Source organism: Camarhynchus parvulus, chromosome 1, assembly GCF_901933205.1.
Source record: "Camarhynchus parvulus chromosome 1, STF_HiC, whole genome shotgun sequence".
Taxonomy (NCBI): domain Eukaryota; kingdom Metazoa; phylum Chordata; class Aves; order Passeriformes; family Thraupidae; genus Camarhynchus; species Camarhynchus parvulus.
Genome location: NC_044571.1, coordinates 72,025,229 through 72,051,122, shown reverse-complemented (window position 1 = coordinate 72,051,122; position 25,894 = coordinate 72,025,229). Strand labels below are relative to the sequence as shown.

At 37.9% G+C, this 25,894-nt stretch overlaps 1 protein-coding gene across 1 annotated transcript in view; it reads right to left on the bottom strand.

Moving 5' to 3' along the window:
• Window positions 1-25,894, bottom strand: part of XPO4 (exportin 4) — a 73,315-nt gene that overhangs the window by 23,435 nt on the left and 23,986 nt on the right. The window contains exons 3-8 of the mRNA XM_030943098.1: window positions 25,138-25,279; window positions 24,751-24,889; window positions 13,053-13,169; window positions 12,118-12,271; window positions 2,792-2,904; window positions 206-363 (exon numbers count right to left, since the gene is read on the bottom strand). Of these exons, the coding sequence (XP_030798958.1) occupies window positions 206-363; window positions 2,792-2,904; window positions 12,118-12,271; window positions 13,053-13,169; window positions 24,751-24,889; window positions 25,138-25,279 (823 nt within the window). The remainder of the gene's footprint in view (window positions 1-205; window positions 364-2,791; window positions 2,905-12,117; window positions 12,272-13,052; window positions 13,170-24,750; window positions 24,890-25,137; window positions 25,280-25,894) is intronic.

Below are 25,894 nucleotides of genomic sequence, written 5' to 3'. Positions count from 1 at the left end.
TTTTGTTGATACATTTTCAATAAAACTATTTCATAATAAGCACCACCTATTTTAATCTGCCCTTTCTCAATTTAAGCAATCCAAAAAGTAAGCACAAATTGCATCCAGAAACAAGCAAGCCATACCACTTCTCCACACAGATATGCTACAGTCCAAACTAAAGATTAAAAGATGCCATCTAAATTTAGAGAGTAGGCATACATACCCATTGATAGTATTCAGTAATCCCTCAATGAAGTGTGCCAGGTAATCAACTTGAGAACCTTCATCAGGAAAGACTGGCCCGTGCAAAGACGCCAGCTGTGCCAGGCACTGTAATGAATCTTGGGCCATATCTGTATCTTCTCTGATTTTTCGATGTACCTTTCAGGAAGTGAGGTAGTTAATAATACATGAAAACAGGGTGTTCTTACAACAGTCACATGGCTCTCAATCCAAAAGAGCACACACCAAAAAAAGCTTACTATAACTTCCACTCAGTCTGAAACACAAGAGTTTCTGCAACTCCCTAAACCATGGCAAACATCAAGATAGTGACTCAGCTCACACAATCTCAAGCCTTGAATTAACTCACTGAAACTAACATTTAGTTAAGGCTCACCTACATGTTGAAAATTGAACTGTCTATTGAATGTTATGTCTTAAAGAGCGAAACAGATGCCAGCCAGTCCGACATGCCGCTCCTTCTAAAAACAGCAATAATGACAGTCATCTCTATTATGCTAACTATGCCTAGGCTCTTATAGAGTCTTGCTAAAGTTAGTCAACAAGTTCAATCAAGATTATATAGATGCTTCTTCAGCAGAGGTAAACACTGAAGACATATACAAAAATGAATGCATCACTTCCTTGGCAACACCCTTATATTATACAAGGCCAACAGTAATCTTCCTGCATTCGTGCAAACTGTTATGTCATTATTTCTGTTGTTGAGACTTTCTAGATTTGAATCTTACTACTTCAGTAAACATATTCTCACATACTTATTTTAATCAGTCAAGTAGGGATTTAAAGAATTTTTTTAGGCTCATGCCTCTTTTTGCACAGAAGATTTATTGAATAAATAAACAAAAGAATATAAAGAAGCTTTTTCACACAAAAGTGAAATTTAGCTAAATTATTTCAGCAATATTATACCAAAAAGAACAGTTAAAATACTAACCACTTTTCTGTGGTGTTACAGTTGCAAATTCACCCAACTCATAACTAGCTGGATTAGCTGCACAGTTAATCCCTGAAAGATCAAACTAGCAGGAGAAATAAACCCTGCAACAGAAATACCCCTCCTAATATATGTCCCACATGAGGCTGAGATTAGAAATGAAGGCTCTCGCTCTAACAGAGCAATCCTGCCAACTTTTGCAAGGTTATTAAAATTTCTCAGATCAGATAAATGAATAAAAATTACTACAATTTACTTACATTACCTCAAACAGCAAACTACTACTGCAAGTCTCAACCACTGCAAATCAGGAATCTAAAACCAAAACTGACAGCATGACAGCATACTGCCCTGGCTAGCATTCACTCAAAAATAATAAAATACAGGCAAGCCTTGGCTACTATCAAGTAAAATGCAAATATATTAAAGCAAATCTGCATATTATTAATTTTTAAAAATCACAAATAAGTAATTGTAAACCAATCAAGGAAACAGATATGCAACTCTGACAACTTCATACTATTAAACATAGAAGAAGGGTTAACATGTAAGCCAAAAAGTTATTTGCATGTGGAAGTTCACAGCTGACAGTAGCAACTGTCTGGATAGTCTAGACAGCTGTTCAGATTGTGTGTAGCTGCTGAGAGTCCTGCAAGTGATTTTTTTCACCTTTTCAAAACTGCTGGATAAACTTGCAGTAAAAAAATTAAAAAAAAAAAATTAAGTTTATCAAAAATCCTACCAAGTAAGGACGTATATCCAAACACATACTGTCAAGCAGCACTTGAGAGTTACATTTATGTTGTCTTATAACAACTTTGTCCAAGTTTTGAGCACATTTCTCTGCTTTGCAAAAATGAAAAAAAGCCTGAGAATGCTGAATTCTCAGATCCCAAGAGATGTAACCTAAGTCAAATTGCATAGCAAATGAATTTATAAGCCAATATATGTTGCTGCTGCAGTAAGTCTTAACTGAGCAATGATTACAAACCTCTCCCAACAGTTATAAAAACAACACAATTCTATCAATTTTTAACATTATGGGGCTTTTACATTACAGAAATTGAGTACTACATCCCCCTTTCCCAACACTACCTCTTCTTTACTTCTAACTTCCTCTACTTTAAACTTTGTGGATTTCCTTTGTGCTGAGGGAAGAGATGCAGAATTCTGTATGCTTAAAGTAGCTAGAAAACTGCAATTACATTACTTATTTTCAGCTGTTCTGTTGAGCAAATGCTTTAATACCAGCAACCACACACTGCTCATTTGATATTTTCTGAGAGCCGTTACACCTTATCTGAAACATTCACTACTCTACTATTGCTCATCGTGCTTGCTTTTGTCTAATGAGTACATGTCCAGAAGTATTAGAAGTATAAAAGTTGAGATGACTATAAACTTTTTTCTACTGGTAGTGGTCACCAATTTAAAGCAATTAATAGGCAAAATACAAATTCAGCACCCTAGGATAAAGGCAATACTTCTGTCTGCTTAGATAAGCAAGCTGAAGTGAACAGAATCAATCCTACCTGATGCAAAAGGAAGAGTCCGACAACACAGTTTTAGAACAGGAAGGAGCTGCTTTCCCTGTGGTCTGGACTATGAAAGTTGAAGAAAGAAACTTACTGTAAAGAAAAGCTCCATAACTCTGCTGTCCAGGAGGGTCTCACGCCAGGATTCTGTTGGCTTTAGCATCACATTTTGTGAGGATTCAAACATAGCTATATAATGTCTGCCCAGTTATCTGGTGTCAAGGTCAACAATAACATTCCTACTTGGCTTTAAAAAAATCCTAGATACAACAGGATCCATTCAGAAAGAATGTAATGGAAACAAACTTTAAGCCTCTTCACATACACAGCATAATTCATGCATGAGGCCAAGGAATAAAAGGTATTAAGTATTGAAAAAAAGAATGCTCCAGGAATGTTAGATAACAGTTTGATCATAATTATGAGACATACCATAGCGATACGATCACTTTGATAACCAGGGTGTCTAATGTGACACTGCGAGAAGGGAAAAAAGCAACCGCAATTAACAGGTGTTAAAATTTATGCAAAATAGGAAATCATTTTCTAAAAAATTTTCCTGGCAGCTTTTAAAAAGGTCTTACCATAGCTAAAGATAGCTCATTGAAATATATATCCTATTTTTCTAAATAGCCAGATATGTGTCACACAATGCAGATATGTTAGCCCTGCATGAATCTACATTTTCTAATCACACTGAGAAGAACAAAAGCACAAGTCAGGACAAGGCATTGTCGTATTCAACACGTTTGTAAGAGACACTCATGAAAAATGTGCACGCTGTAAAGACACAATTTTGCTGCACCCATTTCAGCTCTCACCATGTATTTTGGCATAATTTAATTTACAAAATTCTGCCAATATTCTAGTACAGAAAAAACAGAGACATGAGAGAAAACATTTAAACAAACAGGTTCAATTATTTGTCAGTCTGATCACACAACAGTTTTAATCAAAAATTTTTGGAAGTACTTGTCTTTGTGACACCATCCATTTCAAGTAGTAAAACTGCTTTAACTTAGCAACTACTAATGTTTTATTTGTCTTTCTTAAACCCTACATTATCCTCTTTGATCCCTTTCTAACCCAACCGTCAGAGTAAGTAACAGCACGTTCAGCTGTACATAATTTACTTACTGGTGATGAACAGCATTACCTTTTGTAGTGTAAGTAATCCGGCACTACAAAATGTGTATAAGAAACTATTTCTATGTCTAGAATGAAATAAATTTTACAATGGTATCATTAAAAACAGAAAACCCTTTAAGTTTTGATGTGTTTTAAGGGAAAGAATATTTAAAGCAAGTAAGTAGTTTAATATGAAAAATTGTATCACAAAGCAGGATGCACAATTTCAGTTTATTTATACTTGTCTTCTGAGTTCTGCCACAAAACAAAATTCCTAACACCACTGTGCAAACGACATTCCAAATAAAGGGACTTTTCCCAGAGTACAGTACCAACTGGATCTTACCAGTGCTATGTGTCCAGGACTGCTGTCAGCACATTATACTGCATAAGAACAATCAGGGGTTTTCACATTAGTGCAAAATAAAAGCAGATTCACAATTTTCAAGATTATCAATGTATGTTGAACTAACCAGATCTGCATTTCTTCAGATGGGGAAAAACTAAGTGCCACAGAATTTCCTACTTTACTTCCATCTGAAACACTGATGTAGTTTAATTGATCAAATATGCTTTGGTTCTACCCACTAAAAAAAAAAATTATATGTGCATGAAATTATCACATGCAAGCATCCTTTATCAGGAGTAATATTCTAAATTAAAACTAATTTTATCTGGCAAATAAGGCTGTGCATTTTTTCCTTTCCATTTAGAATGTCTTAGTCAAAATGGTATTTTGAAATTGCTTACTTACAATAATGTCCTTTGCTGTGACTCTCCAATAAGCTACTGGCTTGGATTTTTTATCAGAAGACAATTATAAACACATTATCAGTCTGTGAAAATTTTACTCTTTGCTAGGTTGATTCTACAGAGGGAACAAGCTACAAAATGCCTTTCACATGGAATGAAAGAAGCACTAGTTTGCTGTCACTATTTTAACAAGATTCACTATGTAGAGGCCTTATCCTGTTATTTTTAGTCTTGTTTCTCATGCTAATGGACTGATGACACATCTGACAATAGGAGATTTGAGGGTAAAATCCCTGTTCACTGAACATTACAAATTATGACTCCATCTATCATGGAGATCTTGCAGCCATTTTCCAGCACGTATTACATGTATGCAAGCATTAGCAGAAGCTGGCTGTGGAGATGCTTACTGCCACAAAGTACTCCAGCTTAAGTAGTGCTACAGTTTGGTCTTAGTAACAGCAGTGTAGTTATGCCAAACCTGAAAAAAATGGCACTAAATTACCTTGTACATGGGTGTACACAGGACAAATGCACTCTTCATTATCCAAAATTAACTTACTTGTCAGGACTTACAAAGAAACAAAAAGTACAGAATGAGCAAAACACTTTTTTTTTTCTAAGCACTCAAGCTTATGATTTAGACTTACAACATAGATAAATGATAAGCATACATTAGTCTACTATGACATTCTGGAGAGTTTGAGGATTTTTTTGTTTCCAGAATGAAAAACAATCGTAAACCACTTCTGGTAATAATACCAATGTTTCTAACATTCCCACGTCTACTCAGGAATGATAAACTTTTAATAAAATTCACTTTGAATTATATGGAAATCCAGGCTAACAAACAGCTACGAGAAGCATGTCAATGTTTCAACCATTTTGCGAGGCTTAGGACACTGATTCCTTCAGAGACTTGAAACTTCTGCATGAATCAGATTATTCAGTGATGTGAACTGAACTCCATGAAAAATCATAAAATCTTAAAAACATAATTAGACACCTTAATGGATTATAAGGTCGATATGCTGGCTATTACTGCCTAGAAAGGAAGACAAGAAGACCATAATGTTAAAAGAGATTTTCTTTTATCTTTGACTCAATTTATGCACGTAGACATTAGCTCTATGCTTCGTTTTGTTTCATGAGACGGAGAAATAACAGTAGTTTTTTCAAAGTAATAATTTTTTAACTTAAAAACTAATTTAGAAAAAAAAAGTTTGAGGTTTTATGTGCTTCTTGGAGGAACATGAAAATCATGAAAAAAATCCCCCAACAAATGTGTAGTTTTCCTCTCACTCACTAGCCTGTCTCATGAAGGGACTGATAGGTGTAGATGAATATTAAAATATTTCATATCCTAATGCAGTCATGAGGGATTACAATATTTTATTTCAGTACTTCAACAAATTCTAGTATCTGAGAATGAATCCCACAATCTTTTTCCCAAGAGAGGCAAGGCTTGTTCTTCCACAAAATAGTATGCTGGAACTCAAAAAACAAAGCTGAGATTTCTTCTACTAGAGCCCCATTTGCAAGTTTGTGCACAGAAGTGAAACATCTCAGAAACGGAGGGAAAACTCCTGGAGTGCTAAGGTCTGAATATCTTTACTAAAAGTAATTTTAATCACTTTACTTTTGTTGTTTGAAATATTTCTAGACTTTGTGCCAGTCATAGACTTGCATTTTAAAAATAAAAAACTGCATTAGAAAAGTACCTGCCCTCCACTGTTATGTTAAATACTGATTTTATCTGATTTTTTAAGACCTTCTCTGGCTTTCTAGCTAGTGAACCAAGCACATAGGATGAGTCCAAGGAGAAACCGCCTAAAACTGCTGCAGAGGCTTGCTGCCCCCTATGGAGAAATACTTCACAGACCTTTCCATACCTTATACTCTCAGAAAATAAATCCAGCAACCAGGACGAGGAGCATATGCTTAAATATTAAACACAAGTATTCTTAACAGTCACGAGAATGAAACAATACTTTGTGTTGGAGACACTGGACTCAGATTGCAGGAACAGGAGTAGGAAGTGCAGGAACACCCGAGCTAATTTTAAACCTGGCTGATTCCAGAGCCATGCCAGCTCCAAGGCTCATGACCACCCATGTGGATTCTGCAGTTCTTGGTACATTCTGCTGCTATAGTTGTGCAGCTTATGATATGCAAGCTGATCACTTCCAGCCTACCTGGCACATAAAGCACCCATGCACATGTGGCTGCCACACAGATGTGGCTCAGGAGTCACACCTTTCCACCACACACCAGCTGCCATCCAGGGTGCCATAACCATCACTGCAAAACTGGAAACTTGTAAACCACTGGGGCAAGAAAACAGAATACCAGCTCCCCTTCCCAAAGGGTCATTCCTAGTCTCTTCTCCTCTTCTGATATTAATGCTGTTAAGATGTTCCTATACTGTGAACTGATTATGGAATTCATTCAGGAAAACAGAAATTATGAAAGATTGTTTAAAAGTTCAACATCAATACAAATATGTTTAGTGCAATGATGACAGAATTCAGGGGATCTTTCAATCTTCTTGGGTTTGCACAATGCTGTCTTAAAAAGCTGCTAGAAAGGATTAACAAGAAAACACAGTGTCCTAGAAATAATTTCTAACCATCAGGGATTTCAAAGCCAGGTCAGTTTGCACCTAGAAGCGGTAGGTGATTAAAGTCTAATAAAAGTAAAATGCAGCTCTTAAACACAGCTGTTTCAGTTACATTGAATTTTGCTCTATATCCCAATAAATAGACAGGACAGTGCCCGTATGCTTCATTTTTCAGATAAGAACAGACTGCTACGGTAAATTCAGGATAATTCCAGGCTGCTAACAAACACAAGGCCTATGGAAAGCAGCCATGGTGCTGAAGAAATCAATGTTGTCACTCCTTGGTACAGGTAGAATCATTTCTGTAGCTGTGCAACAAATCAAATGCGGGGCCAAAACCTGCTGACAAAACTTCACCACATTTATAGCCAGGTGGTTCCCTGCTCAGCATCATGTTCACGGGAGGTGATAAGGCAGGATGCTTTTTCAGCAGCAATGCCAACTTGAACCATTCCTCAAAATCAGCCTTGAGTTTTCTGTATCATTTTCATGCACTTCCATTATGCACAACAGATGCTACCAATCTGGGTTGGACTGAGTTCAACTCTTAGAAGTCTGCAGAACTATATGGTTCACAGAGCCTCCCAGACAGGTGTCTCATTCTGGCTTGAAGTTTAAAAGACATTTTCAAAACAGAGATATTAACTGTGTGGCCAATGAACACAAAGATGTTCAGATCAGACAAAAGCTTCAGTCAGTTCATGCAACTGCCATGGCACCAACAATTCCAATGGAACAGCAATGATGTGTATTAGTAGAGTGCAAACCACTAGGTCTACATAACCTGCATTTTAAATCTCTTATTCTTGAAAATTTGCCAGCTTGCCTCCAAGCAAGTACAGGCACTAAATCCAAAACAAGAACTAAAGCTCAAGTATCTCTTTATTCATGTACTGTAATCCATACATTGAAGAATAAGGGATAAGTACTTTTATGACAGCTCCTAATGACAGATAATAGATACCTTTCTGTAGATGGGAGACAGCTGCACACAATTCTTATGTTCTGTTCAAGAACTTTTACACTTGAGGACATTCAGCCAAAGTCCATTAGAATATGGCTGCCAGGAACAGAAAAATCTCAAAGTCAACAAGAGAAATATCTCTGGAAAAAAATTACAGAAATTATATTTACATCCTGACTTCACAGGATGTGTATGTCCATGCCAAGGTGTATAAAAGCCCAACAACACTCAGCTTCTTAAATGGAGAATTTGGGTACTCACAATGTACTAATCTTGAAGGGGACTTTTGTAAAGGAGAGGGGGTACTTAGTACTGATCATCTGTCCTTCCTTAATTAGTTGAAACATTCATTTAAGAAAAGATGCCGTTAAAACTAGTTCCATACAAGTAAATAATATTTAACAATACTGCAACAGTACTGAAAAAAGAAACTGTGCAGAAGCCAACATGCCACAAGATACTATGTCTGAAGCCTCCACAAACACCAGGTAAACTAATATCTCAAGGTGGCAGATAAAAATAACAATAGATGATTGCTGGAAAATGAAATAGGAGAAACTGGACATGACTGAAGGGAGGCCGCCTAGGTCACTGTGCCTTGTCCTTCCTACTGCAGGCACTACATCCCAAGATAATTTAAAAATACTGAGTTCCAACTTGAAATTAGGTAGAGTTTCTTCCTTTGTTGCTCTAATGAGGGGGGTATTCCAGAATGTATCTTTCATGGTAGCAACACACAATGCAGACTCACCACAACTTTTCTTACAATTGGTGGCAACACTGTCCAAAACTGCATTTAACAATGCAACATTTATAAAGTTGTCCTATAACAGGACAGAATTCTTGAGAAGTGCTATGTTTTGATTCAATTCTAACAACCTGGGGATTTGAATAACGTGCCACTTTGCAAGAGCCACCTTACAGTTGATGCACATTTATGCTTTTTTGGAGATACAAGAATCTTGCTAAATAGTACATAAATGTACTGCAGATTTCTGTGATGCTGCAGGAAATACTGAGAATCAATACTATCTTGCCAGGGGAAATACCAACTACAGGAAAAAAGATATACCTGAGAATACAATGGATCATTTTACTCCATGCTTCAGGTATTAAATTTATGTCCATTGCTTCAGCATATGTACTGTCAAGATTTGGAAAGAGGACACCAAAAGGACTCTAACCAATCAATCAACACAGCAATTCTTACATTCTTATGTAATGTGCTATCTATTTAGGAACTACAGCCAAGCTAAGTTTCACTGCCCATGCGCTAACAATCAACAGTTAAAGAGGTCATCTTAAGGAAAACAGATTTATGCCACAATACAATCAACATGGCACTGTAAACCCCAAGAGTTACTGAATCTTTGGTAGCTAATACCAATTTTTCTAAGAGATGACTGAGGATGTTCCAACTTCTGTGAACACAGGTTGATATATATAAATAAAGAAGACCCAAGCTAGTGCTGTAATTCTTTCAGCAAAATGAAACATCCAATAGTAGAAAACAAAAACACGGTATCAGTGGATCAGAAATTACAAAAATATTTGAAAATGATCCATTAAGAGCATTTAGGTCCATCTGATATCCAGAAATGGCCAGAACTTGTTTAAGAGCTGTAGAATCTAAAGTAGGGCAAATAGCAGAAAATATGATTAATCTTAGCAGTAGTATGGCTTGCTTTGGTATTTCTAGTAACATTTATTTACTAGCACTTAAATCACTTGATATTATATAGATGTATAAAGGAAATCTGGAATTCCAAGGCTCCACATGTTGCATGTGTCTGTCTCTCTATCTGGCTCCACCAGCGCAAACCTTAGCCAAGGACAAAGGAGTTCATGAAGAACTACAGCCTTCACTTTTGAACTATAACAACATCCCAGACACACAAGGGGTTAGAAGTGATTAAGAGCAGCACTGCAGAGAAGGAGCCAGGGGTGATGGCTGATGAAAAACTCAACATGAGCCAACAGTGTGCTCAGACAACTGCATTCTGTGCTGCATCAAAAGGTTGAAGGAGGAGATTTCTCCCTCTATTCTTTTCCTGTGAGAACTCACCTGGAGTAGTGACTACAGTTCTGGTGTCCCCAACATAAGAAGGACATGGAATTGATGGAGTAAGTCCAGAGGAGGCCATGCAGTTGACAGGAGACTGGAGCACCTACCCTATGGAGACAGGCTGAGAAAGTTGGGGCTGTTGAGCCTGCAGAAGAGAAGGTTGTGTGGAGATCTTGTAGCAACCTTCCCGGGTCTGAAGAGGGTCTACAGGGAAGCTGGAGAGAGATTCCTTCTCAGGAACTGCAGTGTTAGGACAAGGAGTAATGGGCACAGACTGAGAGGAAATTCAAGTTAGATATTAGGAAGAAATTCCTTCCTGTGAGGATGGTGAGACAATGGAACAGGTTGGCCAGAGAAGCTGTGGATACCCCAACCCTGGAAGTGTTCAAGGCCAGGTTGGATGGGCTCTGAGCAGCCTGGTCTAGTGGAAGGTGTCCCTTCCTATGGCAGTGGGGTTGGAAATGGATAATATTTAAGATCCCTTCCAACCCGTTATCATTCTATGATTCTGTATTTAGGACTGCATCAGAAGTTTGCGCAGAGCCAGACTAAAATTCAGAGGGAACCACCACTGCACAATATAAGAACATTTCCTTTCTATTTAAATTCCCAAATCCACTTCCAAAGACTTTTAGAAGGTGCAATAATTTGACTACAGTCTCCATTTTATAGGCTCATGTGCTAAATTCTTCTCTGAACCCCTGCCAAATCACTTCAGGGATGAATAGAAGTGGGATATTTACTTTAATCCATGAACCTTTCTTAAAGCCAATATAACCGGCATTCTGCTTTACAGATGTGAACCAAGGAATATCCAGTTTCCAGTAAATTTACTTTTGCTGCCTGCTGCATAATGAACAGACTAAAAGAAAACAAAAGCACACAGGTATCACCTTCTGACTGCCACACCAGGAAAGTAAATAAAATCCTTCACAGTGGATTTGACAGCAACATCAAGATTCCTGCAGCATCTATAACTTGGTAGCAATTTCAGAAGTTTTAAGAAAAAAGTTTATAAACCAGCTTAAAAGTTTGCTGAGCTTCTTAAAGGTAGTCTGGCTATTAAAACAGGTGCTATAATGATTTACTACACATGCTGTCTAAAACCTCTATTGAATACAGAGTGTGATTGAGTATTTCTACAATATTTGTCTCGCTTGTTTTTTGAACTGAGCATTTTTGTATCTTTTTCCTTCTCTCCTTGACTAAGAGCCTTTCTCTTTCTTATTCCCATTCCCTCCTCTACTTTCCAACTCCACCTTTCTCTAGACTAATGAACAGTAGATACCACAAAAATATCAAAATGGAAGCAATGGCACCTGCGTAAAATGAAATTGACCTTTCTTTTCTCAGCTACCAAATACTTTTTTTCAGGCTGAAGATATTCCATGCTCTACTATATACCATGTTCTTTTATGGGGAGTTGGTTCATCTGCACAAACATGCATATTCCTGCATGATGGGGCATTTGCCTGTCCCTACCTCTTCTCTAAGGGAGAAAAGTAGAACAGATCAGATCTCTGCATAAAAATTGAACAGGGCTTAGACTCTTCACCATATGGTTCTACACTGAAGTAGCATATTGCACATTTCCTGTTCCCTGTACCAACCAGACAGACCATAAACCTGTAAAAGGTGGGTGCTCTGTGTGTTTTCTCTTCTATGTAACACACTTTTAAACTTTAATGAAGACCAACAGCAGCTTCTGTAGGTAAGCCTCTCTTAGCAAGCATGGTGGAGACAAAAAGCACTAACAGAAGAAAACATAAATCAATGACTAAACACACAGCTTCTAAGTTCTATGTTTTACTCTCCTTGCAAAGACCTTACTCCTCACTCAAGAAGTGACCCAAGTCAAGGGAAACAAAGGGCCTGACATGAAAAGGATATAATTTGGAGGAAGGAAGTTCCAGCTTAAGACCTGATTGGCTAGTGCAAGATAACGCTGAAACACTGAAGACATCTGAGCATTGAGGTTTTCACGTCTGCTGAATTCCTGAAGTACCTCTACTGTGAGCATGAAGATCTGCCGCAGATCATCCTCCTACAGTCAGGATGAACACAGTACATTCAGTATCTCAGTCATTAATGAAATGTTGATCAACAAGAAATACTTTTCCAGAGAGTAGAAAAATTTCCAGTTTCACCCTGTTTTCATTAAAATACAGGAAATACTCTGAAATTGCCAATGAGAATCCCCCTTTTGTCAAAATTAATTGATTACATTTGCAAAAACTATGAAAAAAATCCTCACATAAATACTAGTCATTAAAAGATAAAAAACTAATATGTTTTTAATAAGTAGTGGAGAAAAGAGTAGGTCTTTGGCATGAAAAAAAGTTGGTAAGTTGTTCCACAACAGTCAGTTTAAAGCAATGCCTTCACATAAACATTTCTGACTGGCCAAACAATACATCTGAGACAACCAGACTACACCATCTGCAATAATATTTTTAAATACATACATAGCTCTCCTTGGCTTTAAACCAAAGCTATATTTAAGACTATCATTGTTCCACAGAGTATTCGTTTTGTTTGCAATTGGTAGCCAAGGAATTAAAGAGTCCAATGGCATAAAGATCTGCAGCTCTACATTCATAAAATGGGCACAAAGGGGTTGCACCTTTTTGATACAAGTTTTTTAAAAATACATTATAAATTTTCCTGAAGCAGCCAGTATGTGCATTATTTGCAGTATTTTCCCTATTAAATACTTTTAGGGACACAGTGTACCTGACTGCACTTGGCACAACAAAGTATTTTTGCTTCCACATGTTTAAATTTTAGAAAGAGAGGTAGCATATATCAATACAGAACTAGTTTACCTGAAATATACGTTTACAGTTACCATGGAACTCCATGCTTAGTCCAATGTTGCTGGTTTTACTTGAACTTGAGAACTCGCTCAACAACGCCGTTAGAATGGAACAGGCCAAAGTTTGCTATAAAAAACATAAGGGGGAATAACATAACTAAAAGATGTCCAGTAACGCAATAGCACCTACAGTGTCCTTCATTTTTCTATTAGCATTTTAATGCAACTACTACTTCAGTTCCTTCTAAAACAAACCAGAACAAGTCAAACTTTCAGAAAAATAGATCCTTGGATGAACCATTTCTGGAATCATCAGGGCTCCATCCTAAAAAAGAAATTTGAGTATTTGAGCAATATAAAAGCTGGCATCTGTGTAATCATCATGACAAATGAAATCAACTTACTGCAAACTATTTCCCAGCCTTGCCATTTACTTCGTCTCCCTGTGCACAGACCTTTTCAGGTATTAGTTTCAGGGAAGATTCACTGTCTACTTATTTCTATTGATGTAAGAGTTCAGGTCCCTTTGAAGTTTGTTTTGGCCCTTCTTTGCATTTGCAACACTTACCATGTTGGTATTTTATCAGGATTAACTTCATAGCACCAAAAGTAATACAAGTTTGACAAAAACAACACCTGCAATAACAATGTCTACTACATCTTTTCCCTCTCTCCCCATTAAAAAATTGGAGAGGAATTCACAGAAAGCTTTGATACTTGAAAGGTCTTGGATACCTCCCTCCAAAGCACCACATTGACAAGCCTCAGAAAAAACCCTTAAAGCTACTCTATTAAAATTATGTCTCTGAAGTGACACAAAAATTGGTGAAAAAAAGGCATGCTAATTTTAGAGAAACAGATTCATGAAGACTAAAGGTTTTAAGTATCTTTTTCATTCTCAAAATTTAATATAAGGTAAATGAAATGTTTATCTAAAACATTTACTTAAAAGTCAACTTTCTGTATGAAACACATGGCTCCAGCCTTTGTTGCTGTTTTCTGAAATTTACCAAAAAAGATTTTTTTCCTGATGCCAAAGTCCGGAAACCATCATCACCAGTTTTAATATCTTTTAACTGATCCTTGCACACAAAGGGGAGCAAGTACTGCACAGCAGAGATGCAAGTTGTACTTCAGACTTGTGCCCTACGCTGCTGTAACAAGCACAATAGAAAGTGAATACTGCTGAAATGAAAAGACTTTTTGTTAAAGAGACGTTCTTTACAAAAAGCTCCAAAATTACTGGCTATCCTCCCAGACTGTTTGGAGCCAAGGTGCCAGGGATGGACAGAGAGATAGGAATTGTTAAAGGGTCATGCATGCCAGCAAGTGTCCAGGGGTTAAACAGAAATATGCACACTACCTCTGAACACCCGAAAGATTAAAGTGGAGATGATACTATTTATGCAAGCTCATACAACAGCTGAGACCAGTGCCATCCACCCACCAACTGCAACATCTTTGTTCAGAAATGCCTCTGAAGTCAGTACCTTGACCCCCCCAGACAACTAGTTATCTTAGTCAGTAAACACTAAATTAACATTCTTACTTGCTAAATAAGTTCCAGACAGATCAAACATAGTGGCTTTGTGATAATACACAGGTTTTCTCTTCCACTATGCAATAAAGCTGCATAAGCACAGCAGACCAGCATATTGCTGATCATTTGCTAAGTAAAAGTATTCCCATTTTAAAGAAATTATTTATTTCAAGTGGACTATTTCTCATTTACAGTCAGCTCTGTCAAACAACATATATGACAAAAAGCATTTAGCCAGTGAAAACCAGCACCACGATTTAAACTACTCTAGTGAAAGTGCAACTTTGTCACTTATATACTAGAAGTATTTCTAATTAGCTCAAATATTTCACAATTCAAATTTCAAATTTCTGTGCAAGGTATTCACACAAATAATTTTTTTTTGTAAAAGGAAATACAGATTTGATCTAATACTAAAAAACAAAACAGTATAGACTAGTATTGAGTATTAACTCCAACATTAAAAATTCCATATGAAAAGAATTAAGCTGGTTAAAAAAAAAAAGAACTACTACGAAAAAACCCTCAAGTCTGACTTTAGAACAATGCTCCCGATCAGAATACATGTTTTTAAAGAAACAATGCAAAGTTTTCTCACATGACTCGCTAAATAGCTTGAAATACAAGTTTTTATTTTATGCTTAAATTACTGACTCACTCACATTTTTCAGCTCAAAGCAGCCATGACATAAGGACATCACTAGCTGCAATTACAAATCTGTACACTTTGACGCTCTGCAACATACCCTGATTACCAAGTGGTATCAGTGGCTCCAACACTAGAACAACCAGGCAAAAACTAAACTGCTTCTGCTTTAGCGTGCTAAGACCCTGACACGAAGCCACCATCCAGACCACCACAGAACAAGCAGGGCAGTGATGCAGACTACCCATCATTTGCAGTTGTTTGCCAATTAGTAGAAAATCAATCACCAAGTTCAAACAGGCAGGAACAATTGGAAAAAAAGTTTGTTCCCACTGTGATTACAAATACTTAATATTAGCTGAAATAGCACCTTCCCTTTTCTCCACTTTGTTTATATGGATATAATAATTTATCCTTTCTCTTTGCAGAGTAATGTGCTAGTGCATGGTAAAAGTGTGTTACAGATTTTTTTTTTGTGCTTTTCTCCTGATTTCAAGGAAAAAATTAAAAGGAAGGTTAAATTTCCTCACTGATGGTAAAGACATCTCTTTGAAAGCGTAAAGAGCAATGGGTACAGGTAGGCTGACTGAATCTGCTAAGCAGCTTGAGCAGTGGCCTATCCCCTGGATTTCAATGATAGCAAGTTCAGATAGTTCTGGGATATCAGTACCTGCTTTGAGCATGACAGAAGAAAAATGATGTTACTAGATTTACACACCTTATTCCATCCAGCAGGCTAGCTCACAGCAAATACCAGGGCACACTGCACCCCTCTGCTCTACTCCCTCCTGCTGAACTCCCAGCATCCCCTCAACTTCCTTAACTTGGTATTTCAATACCTGGAGCGCAAATCCTGCCCCATTCCCTCATTATCCCTAGGGCCTCGTGTGCAGTATTTGCACATCCATCCGCTTCTGTTGCCATCTGCACCTGTGTGTACCCCTTGTCAAGTATTTGCACAAAGCTTTGCAAAACCACCACTGCTTCCCAAAACTGCCATAAGGCTACAGGAATTTATACAGACTATTGTCCAGAGCAGTAAGATGGCCATTTTCATGAGTATTAACAAATTATTAGCTTAAAAGAATATTTGCCCAGCCAGCTATTAAACTTTCCTGAATACACAATAATATTTCAGAAACTCTGGAATAAGGCTCAAGTAAATTTTACGAAAAATAAAATTTGATTTTCATAAAGTAATTTTACTGATGGTTAACCACTAATGTTTTGAATTACATTTTTTTAATATACAGATACATTTGGTGTGAAGACACTAAGTACCTCAACATAAATATTATCAGAAGAAAGATTTCAAAAATCTGAAAACCAACAATTTCAGAGAAACCAATGCTGGTGTGCTATGTGAACTAAAATTTCTTCCTCTTACACATAAGAAAATTGAATTCACCTAACACAAAATTCTAGGGTGGAGGGTTCTGGGGGTTTTTGTGTTTTGTTTTGGGGGGTTTTTTTTGTTTGTTTGTTTGTTGTTGATGGTTTTGGTGTGGTTTTGGCTGGTTGGTTTGTTCATTTGTTTTCTGGTGAGGATTTGTTGGTTCTTTTTTAAAGGGTTTTTTTTCAGGTTTTTGCCACACCACAGAAGAGATTAACAATGCAAGTTAGTAACACCACACTGTAATAAGTAGAAAATGCACATGACTCTGGGCATCATATTAAAAGCCAGATCTGAATGTCTATTGTTCAGCAATGCCATTAACTTCATACCAGTAAGAGTACACCTCTGAACCTAGTTTGACTCACTCCCTAGCAATTTCACTAGTTCTGTACAAGTACATACCCAAACAATAAGCCCATCTAACAAAATAAAATCCTTCTCTTGTTGAGAGAGAGCATTGCCTCTGAGAATAGCTTGGCACTCACCCCAGTTAGCTTTATTACCAGGAATAAACTTTATGAAAGATCGCTATACATAAAATAGACTCTCAGCTGCTCAAACAGAAGATCAATGGGACTTGTGATAAGAGATTAACTTGGCAATCAGACACCCAGTAGTAACATCGTTTTAGTGGTTTTCTTTTCAAATGACTTCAATAAAACACAGACACTACAGAAAGACCATATGTCATTTTAACAATAAACAGCATTTATATATCATTTGTAAAACTCAGATGCAAAAGGTAAATTACAACTTATTCCTCCAAACGGAATGTCCCCTATAAAAGAAGCTAAAGCCATAATGTTTAAAGGGATTTCACACTTGTGCCTGGGCTGCCCATGGAATAAATGAAGTGCTTAATTTGAGGGTAGTTAGGTTACAGAGCATCTGAAAGGAAGAAGAGTTCAAATACAGCCTAGGAAAAAATGGACACGTGGTACATCAGCTCTGCAGCAATAAAGCCAACAGACAAAGCAGAATGAACTCCAATACCAAAACAGTTTCCTTGTTTTGAATTCAGAGCAGAAATACAGTTAGGTTGTGAGAGATTTGATTAAAGAATTCATTTTACTACAAAATCTAAACTATCAGGCAGTGCCTTCTGCAAGTATCATTTACACCTGCAGCAAAAACAGTAAGCATATTTAAAAGAAGGAAGATTTTGCCTGAATAGAGCAAATCATAACATCTACCCGTTACATTAGATCACTGCCAGCCTGAATATGCATTTAGAAGACTTTTTGTCTCCACACGTAGAATGTAAACTCTGTTACTGAAACCAAAGGGAAGCCATGTGAAGATTTAATAGTATTCCTAAACTATTTAAATTTAACTTGCACAAGAGCAGGAAGAATCAAAGAATAAACGTATCAGAAGCAAAATTTGCTGTGTTGCTCCTAGGTGATAGAATTCTGTAATGAGACTGTAACAAAAGCAATTTTACTAACTAAGTTGTTTAAAGCAAGGCTTTCTTTATAAAGGCAATAATAGTCTTCTCCAGTTTCCTTGAATAAGCACAGCTGTTTTTGCTAACATTTTCAGAGTATCTAAATCTCCAGAACATAAGCTGCAACTCCAAATTGGAAGGTTAAAAGGATGGCCAGAGGGCCAAAAGAAATATCTTTAAGTACACAGAATAACTGGGGCCACTCCAACTTTTCAACTTGGGAGTATTTCAAGATGGGTGGGGGACCTAGGAGCTGAAGTAGTGGTTCCCAACCAAAGAAAACCAGAACATATTTTGAAGAAATATAAGCAAGCACCAGGAAGAACCCACTGATTTTCATCTGTTCCTTCCCAAATGAGCCAACTGGTGGAAAAAAGCTATAGAGCAGGGATATGATGATAGGAATAGGACCCACAGCTGCAGTTCTGGGCTGTCAGCAGTAAGGGACTGGCTGGGCAGTGCACTCCTTTCCTCTCATTCCCTTTCTGCCACTGTGCACAGACAGATGAGCAGCACCAGGTTAGCACATCAGAGCTACAGCGGAACAATAAGCGAGACCTTGCTTCCCTTCCTTGGGGGGAACCAGCCAAACCAAGGGAAACCCCCAGGGTGAGCTGAGAAAGAAAAAGCCAATTCCCCTGTGAATCACCATGGGCCAGAGGAAGATGATCTTGTGGCATGTGAAGCATGAAGGCTTCGGACAAAGAGAGAAGGGAAGCAGCAGCCTCTACTAATAATGGAAGAGGTCCAGGCAGAGTTTGCTGGAGCACGGGGTGCAAAACATGCTCTTCTTTGTGTCTCTGGAGACAGGCAAAGTTGCAAAGCAGAAATCAGGAGGAGGAAAAAAAAAAGTAATCTCATAAAAGAAGTTGAAGGCCTGAAAACCATTTATAAAGGTAACATATCCTTCTCCAGGTTCTTGTGGGAATGCCACCAGTTCGATCTTCACTCCTACCACAGCTGCATGAACAAATACAGGACTTTCAATTAAACCCAAAATAACGAATAATTAGACTAGCCATGCAGCTCACCATCAGCAGCACCCAGCTTTAAATATACACCATCCCATCAAGTGCTCTCTGGGATGTAGGTGTCCTCCCTCCCCCCACTTTTCCCAGTACTCATTCCTGGTCTCTCTTGCCTGGCTCTGCCTGCCATACTGCCAGCTATGTCAAATGAGCTGCATTACACGGCTGTGTTCCACAGCAGATCTGCCCAAAGAAAACAATGAGAGGCTGTGAGGGAGAAGGGGCTGTTTCTAAGCAGACTAACACAAAGATCCAGTATGCTACTGAACACATTTATTCTGAAGGGTGGTACCTTTGAGAGGAAGAATGACTAAACACCAAGCAGCTAAGGTCAACAAATGTCTTAAAGAGGCTTCTCCCCTCAAGCCTGTTTACCTGTGTGACACCACGATAATAAAAAAGATACATGGTGTAATACATGGAAACGCTTAATTTCTTCTTTTCCAGTGGGTCTGTGGAGTCACAGGTGCAAATCTCATGAGATGGCAAAATTGAGGAAAGAAAGGGTTTGGGATGCCATACATAGAACAGGGGACGCACATCTCACCACTTGGAACATACTGCCTCCCTTCCCAGCCCTGTCGCTGGAACTGTGGCTCTACTGTAAATGTAACTGGGAAGTTATCAATTTCTAGTCGTTATTAGGCAACTAAGCTGGAGACTTGCATCTCTGGTAAAGCCAGCTCCCTTTCAACAGAAAAATCTGAAAACCGCAAAAGCACCCTGATTAATTCAACTACTAAAAAGCCACTTACTTTTTAAAGTTCTCTTACATTTCTATAATTTCTATCACATTTTAACCTCACATGTGGAGTAGTTTCTGGATCGCTAAAATTCCCAAACCAATCTTAACACACTAACTTGGGCCTGAACTTACCAGCTTAAACATCCTGGTTCACCCTCTGCTTTTTAGACTCAACATGCCTCAAGGGCAAAGAGGTACACAGAACAAAGTAACAATTTTATAAGACCAGAAGACACAACTTGGGGTGGATAATACATAAGTTGTTGTCAAAATGTGAAAGTCAGGACAGTCTCTCCAACTCCTACCCTACCACATGAAACTATTAACAGCTAGACAGGTTTCCAGAAGTGAAATTGCCTTTAAAAAATAGAAACAAGAACTGTAAATGCTAAATAAATATAACTAGTTATCTAGGCAGCCATTATAATGGATATATTAACCTCAATGAAGATGAATGCCTGGAGTTTTGCTTATTAATATTTCCCACTGCTCACATGAAATCCATTCACAGCACATCCCTCAGAAGCTTTAGGTAATCTGAAGCGGCTGGATCTTCTCTCTAGCCCAACTAGGAACATTGAGAAACAGAACAACAGATTTACAAATGTTGCAAGAAAAGGAACTGTTAGGATTCCAGAGCTTTTCCAGTGAGTCTTGACAAGCTTTCTTCCATATACAAAAAAAATATGTAGGCTTCAGATATGGAACTTTACATTAAAATACATTCAAAAAAACACAGCTGCTGTTGCTTCCCAGTCTCATGTCAACTCTATAGCAGATAGATCCCTCTGCATCTGGCTATACATATACTGGAAGAAATCGAGGTGTGATCGGTATCTCAGTCTGGTTTTAAACAAAATCTGATTGTGTTCACATGCAGACCAGATCCTCCTCCTGGGAGTAAGTCACTTAGCTGCCAGGATTCCTGTCCTTCTGGCAGGGATGAAGGACAAATGAAATCCTTCAGCTATGCAAAAGCAGAATATTTTAACACAAGAAAAGGCCAAGAAATTGAAGGCATTTATAGTTGAGAAGAACTTGGCCTATGCAGTTCTCCAAAATCTTGAAATCAGTGATAGAAAACATGTATTTAGAATTGTAAGACTGGCTCATGAGACTGTGTCTGCTGCCAGAAACTCAGTCCCCCAGAGAAATGAAGATTTTGAAAAGAGATCCTGAAATTGCTGTCGGAGGGAGATTACAGATTCTCCTTCATTCTCCACCTCCAGAGAGATGGCTTTTATTGATAATACAGGAGGAACCAGAAAAAACAAAACCAAGAACTCTAAAGCTAATCTTTGTGCTCCTAGAGGATTACTACCTAAACTCAGTTACAAATAAATAGGCAGCCAGACTAAAAGTTTGCTTTCCCTTCTCATACAAAGGTTTCTTCAGTGAGATTCATAAAGCATCAAATGGCAGAGAAACAGCAGCAGAAGCCAACACTCTAGTTCTAAACCTGGCTCTAACCATGCATCCTTCCCATCCCTGAAGTATTAACTCTCCTTAGTGTCTTGTTATTTCCTTAACACGTACACTGTGTTCCACTATTAAAAGATTACTCAATACTAAAGCAATTTTATTATACTCATCACAATTCCTCTGCTTATCTTCCTTCCAATCTCCTTATTTTTTCATTCTCAACAGTCTTGCTTATATGTCAGTTTGCCACTAAATACCTTCATGTCCTAGCCTCAAAACACATCCATCTCTGAAGATCTTTTTAACTAGTACTCAAGAAGTTGAGCTACTAAGCACATCAAATCCTGCAAAAGGACACAAAGAACATCTACTATCTACATTCACTGCCCTCCTTATTACCTCAACTATCAAGACTTGATCCTGACAAGGTTATTACTCAAAAGTCCCAAAGATTTCATGGAGCAGGACTGGCTGATGATCACAAAGTTAGTACAGATGTCTGACAGAAATTGGGTGGAGGGCTGAAGGGAATGGAAAAGATTCAGCATCTACATTATTCTTGTAAGATAAAGATGGATCAAGAAGCTCCACAGCCAACAGGGAGGAAAAGGTAAGCAAGAAGCAGACAAGAGAATGCTTTGCTTTTTAAAAATAGACTTTCTCTCAATTACAAACTGCTGTAGAAAGCCATCACCTCAAAACACTCTGAGTTGGAAGAGACCCACAAGGATCAAGTCCAACTCTTAAGTGAATGGCCCATATGGGGATCCAACCCACAACCTTGGTGTGTAATTAGTACCATGCCCTAACCAATTATCAGCAGCTAAAAGTTGCTGATAGCTCTTGTTTGAGAGCTTTAATCATTTTTAAATACGAAGTGACCTGCTGCTGACTTCATGTGTAGTGAACCTCAGGCAGGATGACACAAATGAGTAACCAGAAGGTCAGAACAGATGGCTGAGAAAGATACAGAAAGGATAAAAAGACTGGAAAAAGAATTAGGAGTCATAAAGGTATGACAGACTTCTGCAACTTGAGTGTACAAGGAGGCAAGAGTGCGTATCACACCATGGGAAAGATGTCAAAAAAATTGAATGATTCCTTTCACAGAGAAGCAGAGAGGACTGGAAAACATCTGCTGACTTCTTTCAATACCTACATCCTAGCCTCTTCTGTGATTTGAATGGAAGTCTGTATTTACAAGTAACTAATATAAATGAATCTCCGGAAGCACCTGTGACAGTGCATGGCACTGTCCTGACAGCACATCTCGGATCTTGAAAGCACCACTCCCTTCAGGATGTGGGCCTCACACCTTACCCTGGGCACCCTCAGCTGAGACTCCCCACAGCAGCAAGGCAACTGCACCACTGGGGTCCCACACGGCCCCTCAGGCATGGCTGAATGCTACAGGGACACTAGTAAAGAAACAAAACCACCCAACCATATTTGAAAAGATAACTAAAATAATAAAAAATTCATTGTATGAGTTATTTCATACAACCTTTCAAAGCTGTTACATATTTATACAAGAGGCATGCCCTGACTCCCTTCAGAAAGCAGTTTTGGAGTTTTGGCAGGTAGCATGCTGAAACACCATTTTAATACTGCTTATTATTGCACATGCCAGTCCTGGGTGCCAGTATCAGAGTCTCTCCTGCTGCTAAGTCTCAGAAGGTTACAAGAACATTTTCATGAATGAGAACTGGTTTATAATATAAACCATCACATATACACGGGAGCATGTGCTTATAACCAGTTTGCCAAAGACTACCAACCATACACTGTGCCATACAGAAAAGACCTTTCAGCAGCATCACGTCTTTTATTTTTTGCTAGTAAGTCTTATTAGCACACCAGAATAGAAAACATTATATATCCTAGACATTTTCAATACCATTCTTAAAACTTGAGCACAGATATTTTGGAAAAACCGTGGAGAAATTCATACTTATGAAGAGGGGGAAATAAAAGGAAAATTAAATAAAGGGAAATGAAAAACTGAGCTCAATTTGGCAGTGAGCTGAACTTGGAGAAGAGTGCCCCAGCCAGAGCTCCTCTGCAACGTGCTCTGCAGCATGCCCAGGATGATATGCTTGGAGCAGGCAGTCTTAGCTTGCTGTATGCTGTGGTCAGTGCAGTGTGTCTGTGGACAGTGCATGCACAGAATACAACTGCACAAGCTGGACTGTGCATTCCTTAGTTCAAAGTCCACGTTTCTATTTATGTCACTCTTGGAGCTTTATGCAAAGATCCTACAAACTACATAAGCATACAAAGTGTTGTGCATAAAACTTGAAAACCTCAGCTGTAACTATGTTGCAATAACCAGGCTATGTTTCCTGGAAAAAAGCATTAACTCAGTTCTTAACAAATACCTATTTCTATCTGAAATATGCAGAATCAAAAGACTAAAATGGTTTCCTTAAGGTAAATAACGGTGAAATTAAGTTTTACAAGACTAAATGAAATTTCCATACCCTGGAGCAATATTACTTGCTGCTCAGAGGTGACACACTATTTTTAGGACCATGACATGAGCTGGATTACTTCTAGTATACTTTGATTGAATTTTCAGAGTTAAACATTTGCCACTCCCATCTATCTAGTACAACTGCTGCTCTAAATCTCAGCAGTGTAATGAGCCAGTTCTCTCAAGGGTTTTTTTTTGAGAAAAGCTTCAGTTAAAGTTTCAGCATGGAATCTATATACTCTTTGATTTTCATCTGGTAGGAGAAAAAATCACCTCTCTTTAAGCTCTAGTTACATGCCTCTATTATGACCTATTCTAAACTTATCCCCTGGCATAGCAAACGGAATTTCACTAAATGCATAGATAGATATTGGACACCTTGTTTCCACTTTGAGCTCAGTATCGAAGGTAACACTTACCCCTAGTAGTATGACATTAAATCAAGAATAAGTTTTGTATTTCCATTCCATGTTTTACTTCCTCACACCCCTTTCTCTCCACCTACTGTCTCCCAAAGAACAGCAGAGGCCTATGCCTCCTGCTCACAGTCCATTTCAACAGCTGAGCCACAGCAGAGTGCAGCACTGCTCAGATGGAAGGGGAACAGAGTGTGCAAAGAACCTCCCAGCTAATGGAAGATCTGGTTTAGATCTTGCCATTACATTAAAGAAAACCAGAGGAAAAAAGAAAACAAACAAACAATAATTTAAAAAAAAAACACACCAAAAAAACCAAAACAAACCATCAACCCACAACTATGGCACTTAAAGCTGCTATTCAGAAAACATTCCCTAAAAATATGGTCTCCTTGTATACCAAAGTATGTGTACACATACTACCCCTAGTCCCAAAACATTAAAAAATCTCCAATTTGGTAAATGATTGGATAGTTACCAACTTAATGACTAATTGTATAAGCGAAGTATAAAATATTTTATAGCCACTAAGTATATAATGTAAGCTGCTGATACAAACTGCTTAATTTTTGAAGGAAAAAAATTAAGTACTTACCACAGTGGGGTTACCACTGCTGATCAGCTGGCTGACTTCATGAAAAATGCTTTTGCAGTCGATTGATTTGTCTAATGATCCCCTTTTCACTATCACCGCTACCGCTAATAAAATCTGCTCCCGAACATATTTTTGGAGGCTGTAAACAACATTGCACAAATATAATTGCAGGTAATTCTGGACATCGATGCTCAATAAAATTTTAAACACATTTCTTTTTCAAATATCTTGTGTGAATTCATAAGGGAAAGCTGATAGAAGTTAACTGCTAAGACTAGAAGAACAGGGAAACAGGGAAACAAAAATGATAGCCCAGGGAAATGAAAAATGATAGCCCAGATTTTTTGCAGCACCCTATATGTTCAGAGGTGTGTTTTCTATACTTACTTAGGCCTTTGTAAGACATAGGTTAGAAGGAATGTTCGCAGTGACTCAATGCTAGCTTTTTCCAAGAGAATCCATTCTCTTACAACTGCTTCCATTATCGCTGTGGCAGCTTGAAAAAGGACATAGTCCACTTTACTAGTTTCTGTGGGAAAAAAACAAAGGCAACTTGAGTATCAGAAGACATGTATTCAGCTTGACTGTGTTTCCAACAACAAATTAATGGAATTTACTATCATTTATTATTAAATAGAATATTGTTGCTATGAAAACAGAGAAGGAATTTACAACTCAGAAGGGGGAGAAATAATCAATAACCCAGTTATCAAATTGTCTGGTATTATTCAACTCAATGACCTAGGAGAAAAGTTGTCTGTGCTAGGAGGCTGGTTCAAAGAACCGGAATAAGAATGCTAACACAACAGGGGAATAAAATAAACAAGATAACAGATTTAGTTCCAATAGACTAATTAATAAAAGTGTTTAGTATTACAGACATGTCAAAACGGGAAATTTCTGTGTTTGCCTTTGAAACAAATAGTACATAAAAGTACATGTATTTCATGGGTAATAAAAAGAAGCAAATCCACTTACACTTAAAAGTAACATTTCCAAGCAAAAATTTTACACCATCCGTGGTGTAAACTTCTATAATGCTAGAAAGCTACAGAGACATTTTTTGTTGTTGTTTCTTTGCTTTTAAAAATTTTAACTTGGAAATAGCAGGTAATATCTCAGAAGCCCGTTTCAAAACATTCTG